The 20,418-nt window shown below is 43.8% G+C and overlaps 1 protein-coding gene and 1 long non-coding RNA gene across 4 annotated transcripts in view; one reads left to right on the top strand and one right to left on the bottom strand.

The window, feature by feature from the left end:
- LOC142818470 (uncharacterized) overlaps positions 1-20,418 on the bottom strand; it is a 73,250-nt gene that overhangs the window by 5,772 nt on the left and 47,060 nt on the right. The window contains exons 3-4 of the long non-coding RNA XR_012895947.1: positions 2,424-2,681; positions 1,490-1,528 (exon numbers count right to left, since the gene is read on the bottom strand). This is a non-coding gene — a long non-coding RNA (uncharacterized LOC142818470). The remainder of the gene's footprint in view (positions 1-1,489; positions 1,529-2,423; positions 2,682-20,418) is intronic.
- The window catches only part of CCDC60 (coiled-coil domain containing 60), a 205,421-nt gene that overhangs the window by 172,345 nt on the left and 12,658 nt on the right, over positions 1-20,418 (top strand). For all 3 annotated transcript variants that reach the window (XM_075898141.1, XM_075898140.1, XM_075898139.1), the window contains 5 exons: positions 10,256-10,340; positions 11,366-11,452; positions 16,660-16,752; positions 17,741-17,830; positions 18,692-18,814. In XM_075898141.1, coding sequence (XP_075754256.1) covers positions 10,256-10,340; positions 11,366-11,452; positions 16,660-16,752; positions 17,741-17,830; positions 18,692-18,814 — 478 coding nt within the window. The remainder of the gene's footprint in view (positions 1-10,255; positions 10,341-11,365; positions 11,453-16,659; positions 16,753-17,740; positions 17,831-18,691; positions 18,815-20,418) is intronic.

The raw sequence follows: 20,418 nt of genomic DNA, 5'->3' as shown, positions 1-20,418 counted from the left end.
CCGACAACCTTTGCAAGGGAGCACCATTTCAACAATCTTCTGCCTCTTTCACCGTAATCACAGACACTTCGCTAGAAGGTTGAGGTGCACACATGAATGAACACAACATGCATGGGAAGTATCATATGTGTCAGCACTTCATATCAGTATTCTAGAGCTCCGGGTGGTCAGACTAGCCTGCAAATATTTCCTCCCATTGACTCACAACAAGTCAGTAAGAATACTCACAGACAACACAGTGTGCATGTTTTATATAAACAGCCAAGGTGAAGCCAGGTCCTACCATCTTGCGAAGAAGCCACACCCCTGTGGCAGTGGTGCATCCAGCATCACATAAGCATCACATAAGCATTTCAATTCCTATCTCTCAGGAAAGCAAAATGTGATGACAGATCATCTGAGCCAAAACTTTAATCAGAAATATGAGTAGGAGATCTACCCTCAAGTCTTCCATTCTGTGTTCCAGAAGTGGGTTTTCTGGACATAGAACGCCATGTTTCACAATGCAAAATGCCCCTACTACTATTCCAGAGTGGGTCTGGGCAAGAACTCAATGGGAGATGCTCTGTTATTCAAATCGGCAGGCAGACTAACCTATGTTTTTCCACCTCTACCACTACTCAACAAAGTCATACAGAAAATAAAACAGGACAGGGCCCAAATCATATTGGTAGCACCAGCATGGCCCAGGCAGACTTGGTTTCCTTGCCTGTTGCAGATGTCCATTGCTTCCCCAATTTGTCTCCCACACTTTGTGAATCTCCTGTCACAAGACGAGGGTCAGATTCTCCACCCAGATGTCAAAGGCTCAACCTCAAAGCTTGGCTTGTCCAGGGCTGACATGCCTAATTTCACCTATTTGGAAGAGGTCTGTCAATGATTAACCTCTGTTAATCATGAACAGTTGCAAAGCGAGCACCTGAAAAACCTATGCTCAAAAGTGGCAGTGTTTTGTAATTTGGGCCACCCACAATGTGTTTGCATAGCACCGCCACCAAGAGTGTCAGATTACCTCCTTTTCTTGAAGAAACACAACCTTCCAAACTCAGTCAAAGTTCTCTTGGCGGCTATCTCAAGTGAGCATTGTCTCCTAGACGGGCACACTCTTTTTTCCCACCCAACTGCGAAAAAGTACTTGAAAGGAGTCAACAATGTCTTCCCTCCTCTGAGGCAGACCATACCATCCTAGGATCTGAACCTCATCCTTACCACCTTGACTGGTCACGCTTTTGAACCAATGGCAGTGTATTCCCTCGCACATCTCTCTGTGAAAGTTGCTTTCCTCATGTCCATCACCATGGCCAGAAGAGTTAGAGAGGTCACTGCACTCTTGGCCCACCCTCCTTTTACAGAATTCCATGAGGACAAATTGGTGCTTAGACCCCACCTGAAATTTCTTGCTAAAGTGGTTTCTCAGTTCCACATTAACGAGCATTTATATTTACCTGTCTTTTACCAAAAGCCTCATACGGATGACAGCACGACTCACCTCCATTCCTTGGATGTCCATCACACAATCACCTTTTACCTGTAAAGAACAAAACAATTTAGACGCTCTCGGAGACTCTTTCTTTCCATAGCAGACCACTCCAAAGGGCAAGCAATTTCCAAACAGAGACTCTCCAAGTGGATAACAATTTGCATCCAGAGGTGTTATTCGATCAACAAAGTATCTTCCCCTCCCCCGCCAAATCAAGTATGGGCTCTCTCCACCAGAGCAATAGCAAGCTCCATGACTTTCCTGCACAATGTCCCCATCACTGACATATGTAGGGCTGCAATACATGGGCCTCAATACATACCTTCATAAAACATTATGCAATAGATAGGTATGACTCTCAGTGAACAAAATTTGGAGTGTCTCAGAATTCAGATCCAACGCCCCTCCTTCCAAATGTTCGGGGCACTGCCTCATAGACACCTACAGTGGGACAGTCTTTGAAGAAGAAAAAAAGAGGTGTGCAGTAACTGGTGTTCTTCAAGATGGGTGTCCCTGTGGGCACTTCATAACCCTCCCTCCCACTCCTCTTTGCTTCAGATCTGTAACACCTCTCCATAGAGGAGAAGGAACTGAGGGACGGTTGATGGCACATCCACATCAGCATGCTCACTACTGCATGAGTGGTACCGTGCATGCATGCCAGCACCCAGGGTACTGCTGCACCCTCAGGGACACCCATCTCGAGAACACCAGTTACCATATAAGATGATTAACCTTTTTATTACTGTAGCATCTGGAGGCACAAGACAAGTTTGAGGCCCAGTTTTGCTAGGTGCTGTGCAAACACATAATATAAGACAGTCCATACCCCAAAGAGCTTACAAGCTAAGGCAGACAAAAACTGGGTGGAGAAGCACAGGCACTGAGAGATGAAGTGACCTTCCCAACAGCAAAAATGAGACTAGAACCGAACCATCCTTACTCCAAGGCAAGCACAATACCCACTGAACCACACTGCTTCTTCTTCAAAGGTATCTGTGGGTACTCCACTGAGGTGTGTCAGTGCCTCTGTGTACACATCCCAGAGATCTTTGGTAGCAGTCCCCTTGCCGCCGGCGCGTGCTGCGCTATTATGCAATGGCACAGGCTGACAGATAGGCACATGCTGGCGGCTGTTCCCTCAGTTCCTTCTCAACTGCTGCCGGCATCCGTCACAAGTAGCACAGTCTCCCTTTAAAACCTTTAGTAAAGAAAAAAGAAGGAAAGAAGAGCTTCAGCTGTTTGACATAGATAAAAGCACAGAAAAAGAACAAGCGGAGCAGGACGCCAGCGCTACCGCCACAGCCCGCTCACTCACAGCATCTCAAGCAGCAAAACCCTGTCATGCCAGCACCTTCTGGCTTCAAAAGGTGCACAGGGTGTGGGATATTTATCTCAGCAGCAAACAGGCACAAACAGTGTTTGCGCTGCCAAGGGCAGGACCACCCAGTAAGCCACTGCCCGCACTGCCAGAAACTCGCTCCCCGATCTAAAAGGTCAAGAGATTTACAGAAGAGAATCCTCTTTATGGACAAAACTGTGGACTCACACCTCTCCCCCACATCCCCAAGAGAATCCACCTGGGATGGAAGGCAAGAGGAACACTCCCTCAGGGTATGTCTACACTAACCTCCTAGTTCGAACTAGGAGGGTAATGTAGGCATACTGCACTTGCAAATGAAGCCCGGGATTTGAATTTCCCGGGCTTCATTTGCATAAGCCGGGCACCGCCATTTTTAAAACCCCGCTGGTTTGAACCCCGTGCAGCACGGCTACACGCGGCATGAACTAGGTAGTTCGGAATAGGAAGCCTAGTTCGAACTACCTAGTTCGTGCCCCGTGTAGCCTCACTGCACGGGGTTCGAACCAGCAGGGTTTTAAAAATGGCGGCTCCCTGCTTATGCCAATGAAGCCCGGGAAATTCAAATCCCGGGCTTCATTTGCAAGTGCGGTATGCCTACATTACCCTCCTAGTTCGAACTAGCGGGGTAGTGTAGACATACCCTCAGAGGGATGTGCTAGAGAGCACAACCAGGAGCAGAGTGCAAAACGCTCCAGGTTCCCCACTGAAATTCTGCTTTTGAGCAATAAAAGATCTCCAGGCAAGAAGGCTGACAGTGCTTGCCCTGATCAGGGTAACATACAGCGGGTTAAGGAATCCTGCTCAAAGAGAGGCTGTGATCCCAAAGCAAAGTGTAGAGCCACTGGACAACCTCCACACCCTGCTCTGGGCTAAGAGAGTCTGGCATAACCCCAACCCTCCCCTCTGCACTGGGCTAAGAGAGTCTGGCGTAGAGAAGAAACGGAGGAAATGGCTGGGCCCATGCCTAACTGTCAGCCTGTCAGCCTGTGTGATTGAGCAGTAGCACAGCATGAGCCCGTGGCCGGCAGACTGCTACCAAAGATCTCTGGGCCGTGTGGAAAGCAGCACTGGCACACCTAAGTGAAGCACCCATGAGAACACATCTCAAAGGACTCCAGTTACTGCACAAGGTGAGTAACCTTCTCTTTTTATAGAAAGCAAAATCAAGTGAACATGCTGGTTTGTGAGTTATAGGCAATGCCCAGTGTACTCTGTGCCAAAGTACTCCACATCTCTGCAGCACACAGGTGTTGTGTTTCGAGGCAAAAAGGATTCTGCATCAGCTTTAAGAAGTTTTTTAAAACGACTATGGTGTATTATCAAATGAACTCTGCAGATGAATAATGCAGTACTCAGTGTTCTTGGTGATAATTATTCTGACATTACATTCAGTTTACTTTATGCTCCTGGGGCAGGATGTAGACTTTTTACACCAAGGAATATATGAGAGAGTGTGTGAGAGTTTTTCACTCTCAGGATGCAACTGAGGCTTTTGACAATGAAGAAAAGCTGCAACTTCACTTTTCTTCAACCTTATGATCAATAGTACAGAGGCTAGGAAGGTTATGGGGATTACTAAACTCTCCTAATTTAGTAACCCTCAGCAGCACCCAGCTACTTAGATGATCTCTGCTCCAATATCTACTGCTAATGCTAGCTTCATTTTTCAGTTAAAATTATCATATTAAATTATCATATAAAAGGAAATCATCTGCAAACACTTGGGAGATAATAAGAAGATAGGGAACAGCCAGCATGGATTTGTAAAGAACAAATCATGTCAAACCAATCTGATAGCTTTCTTTGATAGGATAACAAGTCTTGTGGATAAGGGAGAAGTGGTGGACGTGGTATACCTAGACTTTAGTAAGGCATTTGATATGGTCTCGCATGATATTCTTAACAATAAATTAGGCAAATATAACTTAGATGGGGCTACTATAAGGTGGGTGCATAACTGGCTGGATAACCATTCCTAGAAAGTAGTTAATAATGGTTCACAATCCTGCTGGAAAGGAGTAACAAGTGGGGTTCTACAGGGGTCTGTTTTGGGACCGGCTCTGTTCAATATCTTCATCAACGATTTAGATATCGGCATAGAGAGTACACTTATTAAGTTTGCAGATGATACAAAGCTTGGAGGGGTTGCAACTGCTTTGGAGGATAGGGTCATAATTCAAAATGATCTGGACAAATTGGAGAAATGGTTTGAGGTAATCAGGATGAAGTTTAATAAGGACAAATGCAAAGTGCTCTACTTAGGAAGGAACAATCGGTTTCACACATACAGAATGGGAAGCGACTGTCTAGGAAGGCGTATAGCAGAAAGGGATCTCAGGGTTATAGTAGACTACAAGATAAATATGAGTCAACAGTGTGATGCTGTTGCAAAAAAAAACCCCAACATGATTCTAGGATGCATTAACAGATATGTTGTGAGCAAGACATGAGAAGTCATTATTCCGCTCTACTCTGATTAGGCCTCAGTTGGAGTATTGTGTCCAGTTCTGGGTGCCACATTTCAAGAAAGATATGGAGAAATAGGAGAAGGTCCAGAGAAGAGCAACAAGAATGACTGAGAGGGGACATGATAGTGGTTTTCAGGTATCTAAAAGGGTGTCACAGGGATGAGGGAGAAAACTTGTTCTTCCTGGCCTCTGAAGATAGAACAAGAAGCAATGGGCTTAAACTGCAGCAAGGGAGGTTTATGTTGACATTAGGAAAAAGTTCCTAACTGTCAGGGTGATTAAACACTGGAATAAATTGCCCAGGGAGGTTGTGGAATCCCCATCTCCGGAGATATTTAAGAGTAGATTAGATAAATGTCTATCAGGGATGGTCTTGCCATGAGGGCAGGGGACTGGACTCCATGACGTCTCGAGGTCCCTTCCAGTCCTAGTATTGTATGATTCTATGATAAACTGATATTTACACTGTGCAGGGAGGCTCAGGGAGACCCCAGCTGCGGTTAGCCAGTGCTAGTGCTCCAACTGCATGAGAGAGGAGGGAGGGCATCTTTCCCACACAGTGAGGCTTGGGGCTTTCTCCATCCCCCCCCCCCCCCTTGCTCTCTCCACAATGAAATAAGCCCAGGCCATAGGCCACCTCCAGCAGTGGCAAGCAGAGGGTGGCAGGCCCTATACCATCTCAGGTTCAGTGCTATAGTGCAGCAAGGTGAAAAGGGTATTGAGCACCCAACTCATGAAGCCGCTGAGCAAATAGGCCAATCCCAATCCCAATCTGCTCAGCCCCAGAACAGCCACTTGCTAAAGGAACATTTTTCCGTGGTGCTGGCAGGGCCTACCGGCCTGGGGCTGCTCACCTGGACAGGGGTACAATTCACCAGTTTCTCCCCTCCCCACTCCAGACACCGGGGAGGAGGGAGAGAGGAGCCATGCTGCTGGGGGAGGAGGGGCAGCAGGATGAAAATTTTTCCTGTGGGACACAGAGTGATGTGCTGACGTGTGTGTCTCTGTCGTCCCACAGGAAACGGGTTTTTTTAATATAGAGAGCGATAACTCACTTTCTGCAGGACAATATTACAGCAGTGGACAGATTCTGTGGTAAATTCTGTAGTCACAGAATCATGTTAAACAAAAGTCTGGGACTATAGGATGCTTCAGAGCCAGAGCAGGAACTCAATTAGAACAGCTCAGCTGCCTTGTTGTCTACTGCTCACACAGCTCACAAGACTCCCTATAATTCACACCAAAGTGCCATTGAAATGACATATGTTTATTGGAAAACATGTGAGAAATATATTGCATTGGGCAACTAATCTGCAGATAAATTTGAACATGATTTTTACAGAAGGTTTTTATTTTGCTTCAGGATTGAGTCTGTAATTTAATATGGAGCCATTTACCTGGCTATAATTTAATTTGTATTGTTTTGTGACTGCTACCGTATCGAACTTGCTTCCATAAGTTTGATTTCCAGCATTGCTGGCTGGGTGAGGAACTACACTTGTCCAAAAGTTCTGTAAGTCACATCATGTTGACAATTCAGCTGTAGAAGCTGTCATCCTCACTGCTAGGGTATAACAAGCCGGTTAGTGCTGAGGTTATCTGATTTATCCTTCAGGCTCCCTCTGCTTTATCAAAGGTTTTACAGAAGTAGATTAGCATTTCCAGCTTGCTTTCTTTACTACATCTAAAACCTTCTTTTTATGTATACCAACTGTATCATCCCTGTTTTAAATAACACTGCACTAAATGTAATCCTAATTGTTCATGGTTGTGCAAATAATTTCAAACAACAGACATTTGCTTCATAAGTCTGACTGTATCTGAAAAATGCTAGCAAGATTTCTTGCTTCCACTTCTTCAACCAGTAATTTAGTGGTGCAGCACCCAGTCTCAGAAAGACATACATTCCAAAGAAAAGTTATATATATATTTGCACAAAAGATCTTTATTATAAAGCTTGCACTTTAATTGTAGGCTTTCCTAAGGTGCCCATCACTGTAGCAGCTGAGCTGCTGACAGACATAAATGGATTAATCCTCATTAGAAGTGAGTATCATTAACTCAATTTCATAGATATGCAGCTTTCCTAGGCTCCCACAGAGAGTCTGTGTCAGAGCTAGGATCTCAACCTCGACCTCCTGAATCACAAAACAACATCCGAATCACAAGGTCAGCCCCCTTTCAAGCTTTCTTGCTTCTAGTTAATGCTTGGCTAGGTCACAGCAGCACTATGAAGATTCATATCTATAGATAATCACCCATCCTCCCCCTGAATTGCAGTGTGGACAAGCTTCAAGCTCAGGCTCTGATGCCAGAGAAGGGGTAGGTCTTAAAACTTGAGTTCCCTCTCGAGCCCAAACCTCTACTGCTATTTTTAGAGCCATATCACAAGCCTGATTCCGTATGCCACGAGACTGCCTCAAAGCTTTTCTGCTCCATGTACACATACTTTAAGACTTGTGCAAGGTCATTGTGAGAGTCCATGTTAGAATGAATCCGAATTAGAACTCAGGACTCTCCCGCCTGGGTGTTTAGCACTCTAGAAAACCAGAGCTATTATTTAGATGTCTAAATATGGACTTAATATCCTAACTACAAGAACCAGTTCCTTAAAGTCTTGGCCAGTTTGGGATTGTTTGACAACTGATGAAGTACATGTCTGCATTTCATAACCTCCTCTGCAGTATTTATTATTTAGTAGCAGTAGTAATTTATATTGCCACAGTACTTGTTTGTGCATAGTATTGCCAGGGGAGATCATTTAGTACTTCCTAACACAGAGGTGGGCAATAAAATTTTTGCCCACGGGCCACTTCACAAAATTTTGAAGTAGCCCCAGGGCACCCCAGAAGGAGTGGGGCCTAAACTGGAAAGGGTGGGGCCTAAATGGGAAGGGGCGGAGCTACCCTACCCCCAGATCATGATTGGTCTGGGTATGGGAAGCCCCTTTGCCCCCCTTTCCCACTAGTCACCCATGCCCTGGAAAAGGCTTGGCATGCTCCCCCACCCCAGGCCAATCAGGACCTAGGGGTGGGAGAGCACAGGAAGCCTCCTCCTGCCCTGCGAAGAGCACGTGCCGCGGGCTCCTCATAGGGCCGGGGCAGGGCGAAGGAAGCTTCATGCATCTCCCCCGCCCTCATGCCCTAATTGGCCTGGGGGCGGGGGAGCGCACAAACCCTCCTCCACTCTGCCCCCCACCCTGCGAGCTGCGTGCGGCACTTCAAAGCGCCACACACTCCTGGCAGGGCGGGAGGAGGCTTCGTGCACTCCCCCACACCCAGACCGCCGAATCCAGCCTACGGAGGCCCTTTGCCCATCCCTGTCCTAACACATATTTGGTGCCTGGCAGAATCAGCTCAAAATTAAATAAATAACATAATGACTAATAACAACAGACGGTGTCTTAGGGTACGTCTACACAGCAGCGTTATTTTGAAATAACAAAGTGCACATCAGAAAGCCAATATTTCAAAATAATTTTGAGCTGGAGGATTCTTACTCTGACTCCTGTAATCTTCATTACACAAGGGCTACGTCTAGACTACATCCCTTTTTCGTAAAAGGGATGTAAATTAGACGTATCGCAATTGCTAATGAAGCGGGGATTTAAATCTCCCCCGCTTCATTAGCATAAAAATGGCTGCTGCTTTTTTTCAGCACGGAACTTTGCTGGAAAAAAGGGCCAGTCTAGACACTGATTTTGCGGAAAATAAAGCCTTTTCCGAAAGATCCCTTATCCCTCTATGAAATAAGGGATCTTTCGGAAAAGGTTTTATTTTCCGCAAGACCAGTGTCTAGACTGGCACTTTTTTCCAGCAAAGCTCCACGCCGAAAAAAAGCCATTTTTATGCTTATGAACTGGGGGAAATTTAAATCCCTGCTTCATTAGCAATTGCGATACATCTAATTTACATCCCTTTTACGAAAAAGGGATGTAGTTAGTCTAGACGTAGCCAAGGAGTACAGGAAGTCAAAGGAAGAGTGTTCTTTTTTTGACTTCCTGCTGCGTAAACAGTGCCAAAAAAAAAGCCAAATTAAGCTGTTTCGACTTCAGTTACACAATTAACATGGCTGAACTTACATATCTTAATTCAACTTTTGCCCTGCTAAATAGATGAGCCATTAAGGAATAAAGAGAGGAAACAGGGCTTTGGGCAAAACATGGTGTTCATTATTTTACTGTATTTCTTGTGGTGGGTTTTTTGTTTTCTGTAGTAGCTGGGCACCAAAGCAGAAGGGTATTAGTGGTAGAAATATTCTCAAAGGAGAGTTTTGAGAAGGGATTTGAAGGAGAACATTGATTTAATCTGGGAGTTAGGTATAGGAAACCATGACAGTGCACAGACAGAGAAGACAATAAAAGGAGTGAGAAACAAAAAAGGATGCGGTGATAATTGGACAGGCAAGTATGACCAAGCAAAGACTTGTTGAGGATAAATTATCAGCTTTAAATGCATTATGGTAAAGATGTATCTCATCAGATATTAAAATCCGTATTTCATTTTAAATAAGGATGCAGTGATAACATTTACAAATATGCCCTTCAGCTGCTACTAGCATGAGCATAGGAAGTGGAAGTTGATCTTTGGTTCCGTTTGTTAAAAGTTGCCTACTTTCTAATTACTATACAATCATTTTTTATAAGCATTAACAAAGTTTGCTAATTTCTCATTTATTATTTCTTTCAGAGCTAAAGAACAGGGATCTATATTTCTAGCCATGACTAATGGCTTAGCATATTTCAATGTTTGGGTGCCCACAATGAGACATCTTAAAGAAAGTGATGAACACCTTCCCTCTGAAAGTCAGGTCCCTCCTAAGGTGCCTCAAATTGGGCAACCAAAATCACCAATTGGAATTAAAACATGAGTCCAGTGCGTGCAGCACTTTCCCTTGTAAAGGTCCAGTGGGCACATTTGTATAAATATGTTGGTTTTTTATCAGACCTACAGAAGTTACTCCAGACCATATACGAAGATGTGGCAAAGAATTTCAGTTCAGAAGATGTTAAGAAGACTAGACTGCAAAGGTATGCTACATGATTGGATTCTATAAACCTAAGAATGGCAGCTTACTGTAATAATGCTTACACTGCTTTCTTTTCAGGGTAGTTGCTGATTAAATTCAACATTCAGTCAATGTAGGGAACATTGACATTTCTCTGTATAGGTGACAAAATGGTCCATTTTACTGTGCACAATAACTGTTTATTTTCCAGACGGACACTCAATGAATCCTTCTCTTACAAGAAAACATTTCGAACAATGCTTGTATAAATTGTCTACAGCAACTCTATAGAAAAAGAGGCCATTTTCTTCTCAATGTCTATAGAATTGTTTATGTTGTTACCTTTGCATTTTCTATGAATCCCCATAAAATTCCAATGGAATTTCTATCAAAGGCACTCTGCAATTGTCCCTAGATAATTCACTAGATAATTTCACTAGAGTAAAAAACTAGCGTGGGTCAATTTTATTCATTCTTATCATGATACTGTAGGCTTAGGCCACTTCAACAAACCTCAACATGGTTTAACCTCTCCTAATATTGCTGCTGCTTATAGGCATGCAGTGTCACTAAAGTTAGTGGCAGATCTTTGGTCTGCAAAAGTCAAATCAGTACAGTGAGAGGGATAATGGCATAATCCACATTTCAATTCTATCCATTAATAGTTGTGAGACTGTTAGAAAGGCCTAGTCTTGACAAGACTGGGTTCAAATGTTATGCTTTCTGCAGCTCAGAAGTGGAATCTCTGAATTTCCTTGCTATGGTAGGCATATGGATTATGGCTCCTTATGTTTCTCTGTCCAGTACTGTTTGTAAATACATATGGGCCAACTTCTCTGTTGGTGTAACTTGGGATAGCTCCACCAAAGTCTACAGAGCTGTACTGTCTAAGGATCCGACTTATATAGCTTTGGGCTATAAAACCCCTAACCTGTAAAAAAAGCCATGTCTCCCCTCTCAGATTTGACCATCAGCTCCAGTACGTGTGTTCATATGCTGGAGAAGGTATATTCCAAACAATTTCAAATAAGTTGTGTTGCCTTGCAGTTCGCCACTAGTATATCAAAGGAATGAGAGAATGAGCCTAACAATGTTTAAGGAACAAGAGAGCATACCGGGACAGAGACCTAAAAGGTAGGAATGTTACAAAAGAATAAATATGTGACATAGTATGAAATGTGCAGTCATCTTCAAGAATAGAAAATGGCTTATAAAGTCACAAACATAAATTGCACCCAGTTTCATGGGTTAGACTTGGTCCTGTGGCAAGAGTCAGGATTAGAGATGCTGTATTATGCCTCCCCAGTTACTAAAGTTGTTCATTTTCAATATTGGAATTCCTTTGGAATTTTGTGTTATGGCTTAAGCTAGCATTAATAAATTCTCAGAGGGGTAGCTATGTTAGTCCTTAACTCTAAAAACAACAAAAACAACAGGTAGCTCAGTGGCATCTTAGAACCTAACAAAAATACACATAGTATCATGAGTTTTTGTATGTAAAACTCACTGCATCGGCTGGAGAGGAATAGCAGAAACCCAGTATTTTATAACAGAAAAAGAAGGGGGAAAAGGTACCTGTCAGTTGTAGGGTTAGTCTAATGAGGCTAATTAAGTGGACTGGGAGTGTCCCATACTTAGCTTTTGATGTAAAAAATGTTGTGTTAAATTCAGGGAAGACTGGCTTTATAATGTGGCATCCAGTTAATGTCTTTCTTCAAGCCCAGGGCAACAGTGTCAAATTTGCATAGGAACGTCAGTTCTGAACTCTCTCTCAGTAATTGGCTGGTGACATTCCTCTGCAGAAGAATGACTACTTTTAAATCCATGTTTGAGTGCCCATGCAAGTTAAAATGTTCTCCTACAGGTTTGTGTGTGTTAACATTTCTAATATCTGGTTGTGTCTGTAAGCGGGTCCGCTCTGGGAGGGGCACCTCCCCTTTGAGGTTAGTGGGTGGCCACCCCAACCCACTGTGCCCAGATCAGTCTCTGGGAGGGAATTAGCAGTCCAAATAACCAGTCCAGAGTCCCCTGCTCTTACCTCAGAGTGGGGCGCCAAAATAATAATAAAGGCGGCCTGGTTTGGGTAGGCCAGCAAACAACAGTCAGAGGCCTGGCATTGCTCCAGGGCTGGCAGCCAAGTCTATGGTTTAGAGCCCAGCCTGTGGACCGGGAGGGCCCGCAGGTAAACAGTTTGTAGCCCTGCCTTAGTTCAAGCGGGGCGTCAAGCAATCAGTTCAGGACCCAGCCTTTGGTCAGGGCAGGGCAGCAGTAAACAGTTGGTAGCAATTTATACGACTGGGGACTGCTTGCTCAGGAGGGTTGCAGGTGGCATGCCCGCAATGGCAGAGAGGGGGAGGCTACCACCCAAGCAGTGGGTAGCAGGGGGGGGTCACAGGCCCACCCACTCCACTGTGCCCGAGCCCACAGCCCTAGAAGCAGCAGTATAGACTGCTGCCAGGTCAGCTGGGGCTCCAGGCTGAAACATGCTGACCTGGACATCAGGTAACCCTCTCAGCATGTCAGAAGGGGTCCAGCTCCAGCAACCAGTCCTCAGCAGCTTGCAGTTTCTCCGGGAAGTCCAGTCTGGGCAGCAGTCCCTCCCAATTGCTGTTCAGCAGGTGGCCCACGCCAGCTCTCCACCTCTCTAGGCCTTGTCTCCTTGGTGTTCAGGGGAGACTTCTGGCTCCTTCAGTGGCCGGCGCATCACTGGCCTGGCTGGCAGGCTTTTTATCTCGCTGACCCCACCCCCTGGCTTGTGGCCAGGTGCATCATTAAGGGCAGGTGCGGCCCACCAAGGCTCTGGGAGTGGCGTTTCCCCTTCGGGGGTCAGTGGGTGGCCACTCCAACCCACTACAGTGTCCATTAATCCTTTGCTGTAGAGTCTGTCCAGTTTGGCCAATAGACATGATAGAGGGGCATTGCTGGCACTTGATGGCATAGATCACATTAGGATGTGCAGTTCTATGAGCCTCTGATGTGGTGGCCTTTGTGGTTAGATCCTGTGATGGTGTTGCTTGTATAGAAGTTGACACTGCAGTTTGTTGCAGGGGTAGATTTCTGCGTGAGTGCATCTAAGGTGTGATGTGTGGCTGCTAGAAATAATTTGCTTCTGGTTACGGGGTTGTCTGTAGGGGAGGATTGGCCTGTCTCCAAAGGCCTGTGAGAGTGAGGGATTATTTTCTGGGTTAGGTTGTAGATTGTCAATGGTGTGCTGGAGGGGTGCATGCTGGGGGCTGTAGGTGATGACCAATGGTGTTTTGTTATTTTTGGTTTTGGGCCTGTGTTGAAGAAGCAGATTCCCGGGAAATCATTTGGCTCTATCACTTTATTTCTTTGCTTCCCTAGGTTGGTATTTAAGTTTTAAGAATGTCTGATAAAGATCTTATAGGTGTTTGTCTCTGTGGGTATGTCTACACTACCCTCCTAGTTCGAACTAGGAGGGTAATGTAGGCATACCGCACTTGCAAATGAAGCCCGGGATTTGAATTTCCCGGGCTTCATTTGCATAAGCGGGGAGCTGCCATTTTTAAAACCCCGCTGGTTCGAACCCCGTGCAGCGCGGCTACATGGGGCTCGAACTAGGTAGTTCGGACTAGGCTTCCTATTCCGAGGTGTACCGGTAGTTCGGAATAGGAAGCCTAGTCCGAACTACCTAGTTCGAGCCCCGTGTAGCCGCGCTGCACGGGGTTCGAACCAGCGGGGTTTTAAAAATGGCGGCTCCCCACTTATGCAAATGAAGCCCGGGAAATTCAAATCCCGGGCTTCATTTGCAAGTGCGGTATGCCTACATTACCCCACTAGTTCGAACTAGCGGGGTAGTGTAGACATACCCTGTGGTATTGGAGCAGATCTGGTTGTATCTTAGGGTTGTATCTGGTTGTATCTGGTTGTAACTTATAAATAATCAGTTGTGTGATGTGTCCTGATGGAAGCTAGAGGAAAGAATAACATTCGGTAGGTTTCCAGTATAGGGTGGTGTTAATCTGGCCATCATTTAATTGTACTGTAGTATTGAGGGAGTAGATCTCTTGTGTGGACTGGTTCAGTCTAAGGTTGATGGTGGGGTGGAAATTGCTGAAATCCTGGTTGAATTCTTCAAGGATCTCCTTCCCAGCATTAATAGATGCCACACAGCTAATCACTGTGATTAAAAATGAACTTTTATGCATTTACATTCATTGACAAAACATGATGAAACCTCGTTTAACCTCTCCACTTTCAGGCCAGCTAAAATGATGTGAAGTAAGACCAATGTATTGTCAGAGGATGTCTCCCACAACATGCCTGCAGTGGGAGTGTAACACTGAGACCATATGAGGAAAGAATGGTACAAGGAAAAGCACTGCCTACTCTCAATTATCCTAGTATATAGAATCAGTGAAATCAAGGGCTGGAAGGGACTTTGAGAATTCATCAAGTCCAGCCCCTTGTGCTGAGGCAGAACCAAATAAAATTAGACCATTCCTGTCTGGTGTTTGTCTAGCATGTTCTTTAAAACATCCAACCAATGGATATTTCACAACCTCCTTTGGAATCCTATTCCAGAATTTAACTACCCCTATAGTTAGGAAGTTTCCCCCGCTAATATCTAACCTAAATCACCCTTCCTGATGATTAAGCAGATTACTTTTAGTCCTGTCAACAGTGGGCATTCATAACAAGTGCTCACCATCCTCTTCATGACAGCTTCCAACATATTTGAAGACTGTTATCAGGTCTCCCATCAGTCTTCTTTTCTCAAACCTAAACTGGCCTAGTTCTCTTTAACCTTTCCTCCATAGATCAGATCTTCTAAATCTTTCGTCATTTTTGTTGCTTTTCTCTGAAGTGTCTCCAATTTTTCCACAGCTTTCCAAAAATGTGATACCCAGAATTGGAGAAAGTACTCCAGCTAAGACCTCACCCGTGCCAAATAGAGCAGGACAGATGCCTCCCATGTCTTATATGTGACACTAGTTAATGCAGCCCAGAATGATACCAGCATTTTTCACAATTGCATCACATTGATTTGTATTCAGTTTGTGATCCACTGTAACCCGTTTCTTAAAGGTCTAGCCTGTTATTCCCCTTTTTGTAGTTGTGCATTTGATTTAGTTGTGTATTTGCTTTTTCCATCCTGAGTGTATTGCTTTCGTCTTATTACATTTAATCTTGTTGAAGTCATACCAACTCTCCAATACGTCAGGGTGCTGCTAGTAATTACTCCTTCAGTCTGATCTCTCAACAAGTTATGCACCCACTTTTACTCTAGATCACTTTGCCCCAGTTTGCTTATGAGAATATCATGTGGGAATGTGGTCTGTGTCAGCAACTTTCCTGAAATTAAGATGTATCCGATCTAATGCTCTCCCTTCCACCCCCATCCACTAGGTCGGTATGCAGCGTTGAGAATTATTTCTCACATTTAACACATAATAATAATTATGTTGAACTTACCTCTAAAATTGGAACAAGGAGGTTAGAACTAGAGGAAAATTGGCTTATCAATAATTGCACTGGCTAAGTGCTCATTTAAGGGTCTCTTTTAAGATCAGAAATGTTGTGAGTTTGAAAGTAAAAAGGAGAAGAATTTCCCTGCTATGGAGGGTGTTTTAGTTACTGTGCACCAGACGTTAGACTGTGTCTGATCTGAAAAATAGATAATGGAGGCTTCTATTTAAGACTTACTCAAACCCACGCTAAACTATTGGGTTAATTAGCTATTAATTCAATAACTGTTGTTAGGCCATAATTCTGTAACAGGCAGGACATGTGCAGTATTTCTAAGCTCATTTCTGAGATATGTTCTGATGGAATCTGTGACGTGTCATGTGAATTTATCGGCAATAGGAGGAACAAAATGACAGCAGACTTCCAATGCTCTCCCTTTGGATTGGCCAACAGGGAAGAAAGAATTTCAAGCTGCCATCTTCTTTTCCTCCTCACCTTTCAGGAGCTATTGTTGCTGCGAAAGCAAGAGGCAGCATGCCACCTCTGGGCCTCAGGCTGGATCTACAGCTGCCTCTAAACCAGGAAAAAAGGCCTCTGCTATCCCAGCCCTCCACTGAATGGAATGTCATGACTCAGTTTGCCTCAGTTTTCATAGCCAGTCCCCTGTAGTGTGGTGGGTTCCACACTACAGGTTCAAAGAACACAAGACACATATTATAATCTAACATTTATTGCAAAATTTTCTCTCGTGAGCTGAGTTAAAGGGGAGAGAAACATCAAGTATAAATCTTAACTGGAAGGCTCAAAATCAGTCTGTCCTATTGGCAGGATTCATCAGTGCCAGCAGGCTGTTTCATATGCTGGAGAAGGCATACTTTGTACAATTGTAAGGACTTTTTCTTGTCTTGCAGTTCAGCATCTGTGACTCTGAAGGATGACAGAGTCAACACAACATCCTCTAAGTACCAAGACAGCGTGACATCACTGGACCAGAGGCCTAAAAGGTAGGAGTAATTACAGAATCTAAGCATGTTTTATGCAGTATGCTCCATACAATCAGCTTCACATGAGGAAAGCATGTGAGCAGATGAAATTCTGCTTCCCGACAGTTACTGATGTGCTGTGTATTCTATATTATGTTTTCAATATAGCACATAGGGATTGGTCTTGGGCTTCATATGAACATAACTGAGAGTTATGTACCCCAAAATGGATGTTCTGGTTTCAAGCCAGATAAATCCAATGGACATCATAGCTGTTTATCAGCTCAGAAATTATTTACCTTGGTGACAGTGTCTGTGTTTGCAAGGCATACTATATTAACTTAAACAAACACAGGACTATGTAGCACTTTAAAGACTAACCAGATGGTTTATTAGGTGATGAGCTTTCGTGGGCCAGACCCACTTCCTCAGATCAAATAGTGGAAGAAAATTGGCACGACCATATATACCAAAGGATACAATCAAAAAAATGAACACATAAATTTGACATTTTACGCCTAGGTCTTAACAAAGACATTAATTATCTTACCCATTACAAAGATAGCTTCCCCAATTATCACCTCTAATATCATTAGCTCACAGACATTTACCTCCCCCACATATGAAAAGGACAAATCAAATTTCAGAACAGAAGGGAGATGAGCGGGGGAGGTAAATGTCTGTGAGCTAATGATATTAGAGGTGATAATTGGGGAAGCTATCTTTGTAATGGGTAAGATAATTAATGTCTTTGTTAAGACCTAGGCGTAAAATGTCAAACTTATATGTTCATTTTTTTGATTGTATCCTTTGGTATATATGGTTGTGACAATTTTCTTCCACTATTTGATCTGAGGAAATGCGTCTGGCCCACGAAAGCTCATCACCTAATAAACCATCTTGTTAGTCTTTAAAGTGCTTCATAGTCCTGTTTTTTGTTTCAGCTACAACAGACTAACACGGCTACATTTCTGTCTATATTAACTTAAGAGATTTTTTTTTCTTGCAGCTCATTATCTGTGACGGTGAGAGAGGACAAATCTACCACAACTACCTTTAAAGAGGAGGAGAAAACAAAGCACATAAAGAGGCCTAAAAGGCAGGTAGTATGTTGCATGCAGTACTCATGAGTGACATTCATATGGAAAGCAAAACTACGTGTATTTGTGTTGCTTTATGAACACATAATTAATTGCTAAAATCCAGTTAGAATATGTATAGTATCTGAAGCTGAAATTGATTAATCTCAATACAGTATTATGTGGATTTTGTCATTTGAGTCCCACATACATTAATGTGAGTTGTGAAGCCAAATCTATGGATTTTGCCTTAACTATTTACCCTTCTGTGTTTAATTCCACTACTGAGGGGAAAACATCTAATCAGTTAGATGAAACAGTATGAAGTCATAACCATTTATTATCAAAGAGGCAGTCTGTCTTCTTCACAGTGTCTGGCATTATTTCCAATTTGCAGCCTGCTCTTTATTTATATTTCATGTCATTTGTTTCTGTTCCCTGGTTTGGATGATTTCTGTAACTAACCTTCACAGTATAATTTATGAATTTTTCAAATGAATATGCAACTAAAAATTTTTAGTCTGTGACTATTTAAGAATTCAAGCTAGCTATTCATATTCTGTGAATATTCTCACTAATAAATCTCAAGCACTTGATTTGTCACTCCCCAGAATGGTGAACACTGAGAGGTGTGGATATGATCAAAAGATGTTTTTAAATTCAGATGACTATTTGCAGATCACTTTTTCTAGTACTTGTTCAGTTGTAAACACAATTCTGTACTCCTTAATTTGCATGTTTATGAGTAGGAATATCTTAATTTTCAGTCATCTGGGAGTGATGCTTTCATTTCACATCACTTTACAAACTTGGTTCTGAGCGGCCTAGCACCGTTCCACAAACATGAATAATTCTCGATGTTTGTGTGCTTTCATCTGTAGCTCCCGTGCCAGCTATTTTATTCAAAGTAAATATAATTTGTGTGTTGAGATGAGGCAGAAGTTCTCGGCAATAGCAGAAGAAGCAGCTTTTTGTTTGCATGACAACCTGGAGATCCTTGAACGGTAAGAACTTGAATACTGGCATTGTCAAAGCACTGCCTTCCAGTCACTTATGTAACATACTTAGGACATGCTCTCAAACATTTTAGAGACGAGTCTGTTGATTTCAGTGGAGTGGCACTAGAATAATGACATATGAAATATATGTCCAGCTGATTTTATGGGTACCCATGCAAGGATGTACACTATGAGCCAAATAGTGAAACATCTGTATTGAGATTTGCAGCATGATTCTAAAGGACATTACACCAAATATTTACCTCTAGGTCTGTAATATTTACCTCAACATCTGTAATTTAGAGACACTGGGGAAAAGTCCCTCTAGAGTTCACTGCCCCCTGTCATCTTTAATTCTATGCAGTTGATTCAAAATTGGACTCAGTGATGTTTAACAATATATCTTTAATTAACGTTTTCCAGGCTCAATGCAGCCATCCTACTTTGTCATTTAAACCTCTCAAACTGCTGCTAAGGTTTAAAATCAGAATTTAGCTCTTGGTCCAGAATCTCATTCTCTCTAGCATAGCACATTCAGAGTGCTGCTGTGTTAAACATTGTTGGATTTATTCATTTTTGAAGTTGTAACCCTTTGTTCTCCCACAGAGTGGCTATTCAGATACCCACAGTTACAGCCAAGCCACACATGATCTGCAGGGTCTTCTGCTAGCACCATGTAGATACTTGTATTGTCCTTTCACATTACTGAGCAATTCTACTGGCTACAGTTACAGCTTTCTGTCTCATGCGGAGGATAAGTGAGCAGCTTTCTCCCAGGTCGGCTTTAATTCTGGTCCATTGATTAGCCAGCATCTGTCATCCTTTCCTCTAGACTGAAATGTTTCGCTTATGACTCATATGAGCTCTATTTGTGTAGAAAATAAGAGATTTGAGATCTCTCTACACATAATTATTTTAAAGGGCAGAATCTGCGGTTTCTCCTCCTGTCATCCCATTCTTACACTCACTCTTGTACTGCTAGGCCAGGTCCACTCCAGAGTCCCAAAGTGCTTTCTCTGTCGCCTCTCCTAAGCACCTATTTGGAGTGCATGAAGCATTGACTTGTTCCTGGTAGGGATGTTAGTGAGGAGTCAACTAGTCAACTACCTGATAAGCATAAACTTATCAGCTAGTCGAGTAGCGTATTGACTACTCGCTCCCCCTACGAGAGACGGAGCAGAGGGGGAGTGGAACAGGAGCCGGTGCTGGGGGGAGACGGCTTAAAAGCTGGTTCCCTCCAGCACCATCTCCACAGTGCCACCGACCACCCCACTCTCACTGCCTCCATCAGAGGCAGCAGAGGGAAGGACAGGGGAGGCTGCTGCCAAGCCGCCTTTGCCTGCAGCAGGCCAAGGCTCACCATGGGCCAAGGCTGCTCTAGCAGCAGCCCCAGTCAGTGGGGCCTCAGAGGGGAGTTGCCCCCCTCATGGACAGGGGCTGCTGCTGTCAAGCAGCCCCTGTTCGCAGCAGACAGGGCCGGCTGCCAGAAACGGGCTGCGCACAAGCTGCGACCAAGCAGTGCCAGCTTGTGCTTCTCCAGGATGCTGCGCCTCTGCATTGCAAATGTAGTAAGAGCCCAGCAGTTCTTACTACATTTAAAATGCAGAGCT

The sequence above is a fragment of the Pelodiscus sinensis genome, chromosome 15 (assembly GCF_049634645.1).
Source record: "Pelodiscus sinensis isolate JC-2024 chromosome 15, ASM4963464v1, whole genome shotgun sequence".
Taxonomy (NCBI): Eukaryota; Metazoa; Chordata; order Testudines; family Trionychidae; genus Pelodiscus; species Pelodiscus sinensis.
This window is presented reverse-complemented; position numbering and strand designations above follow the sequence as displayed.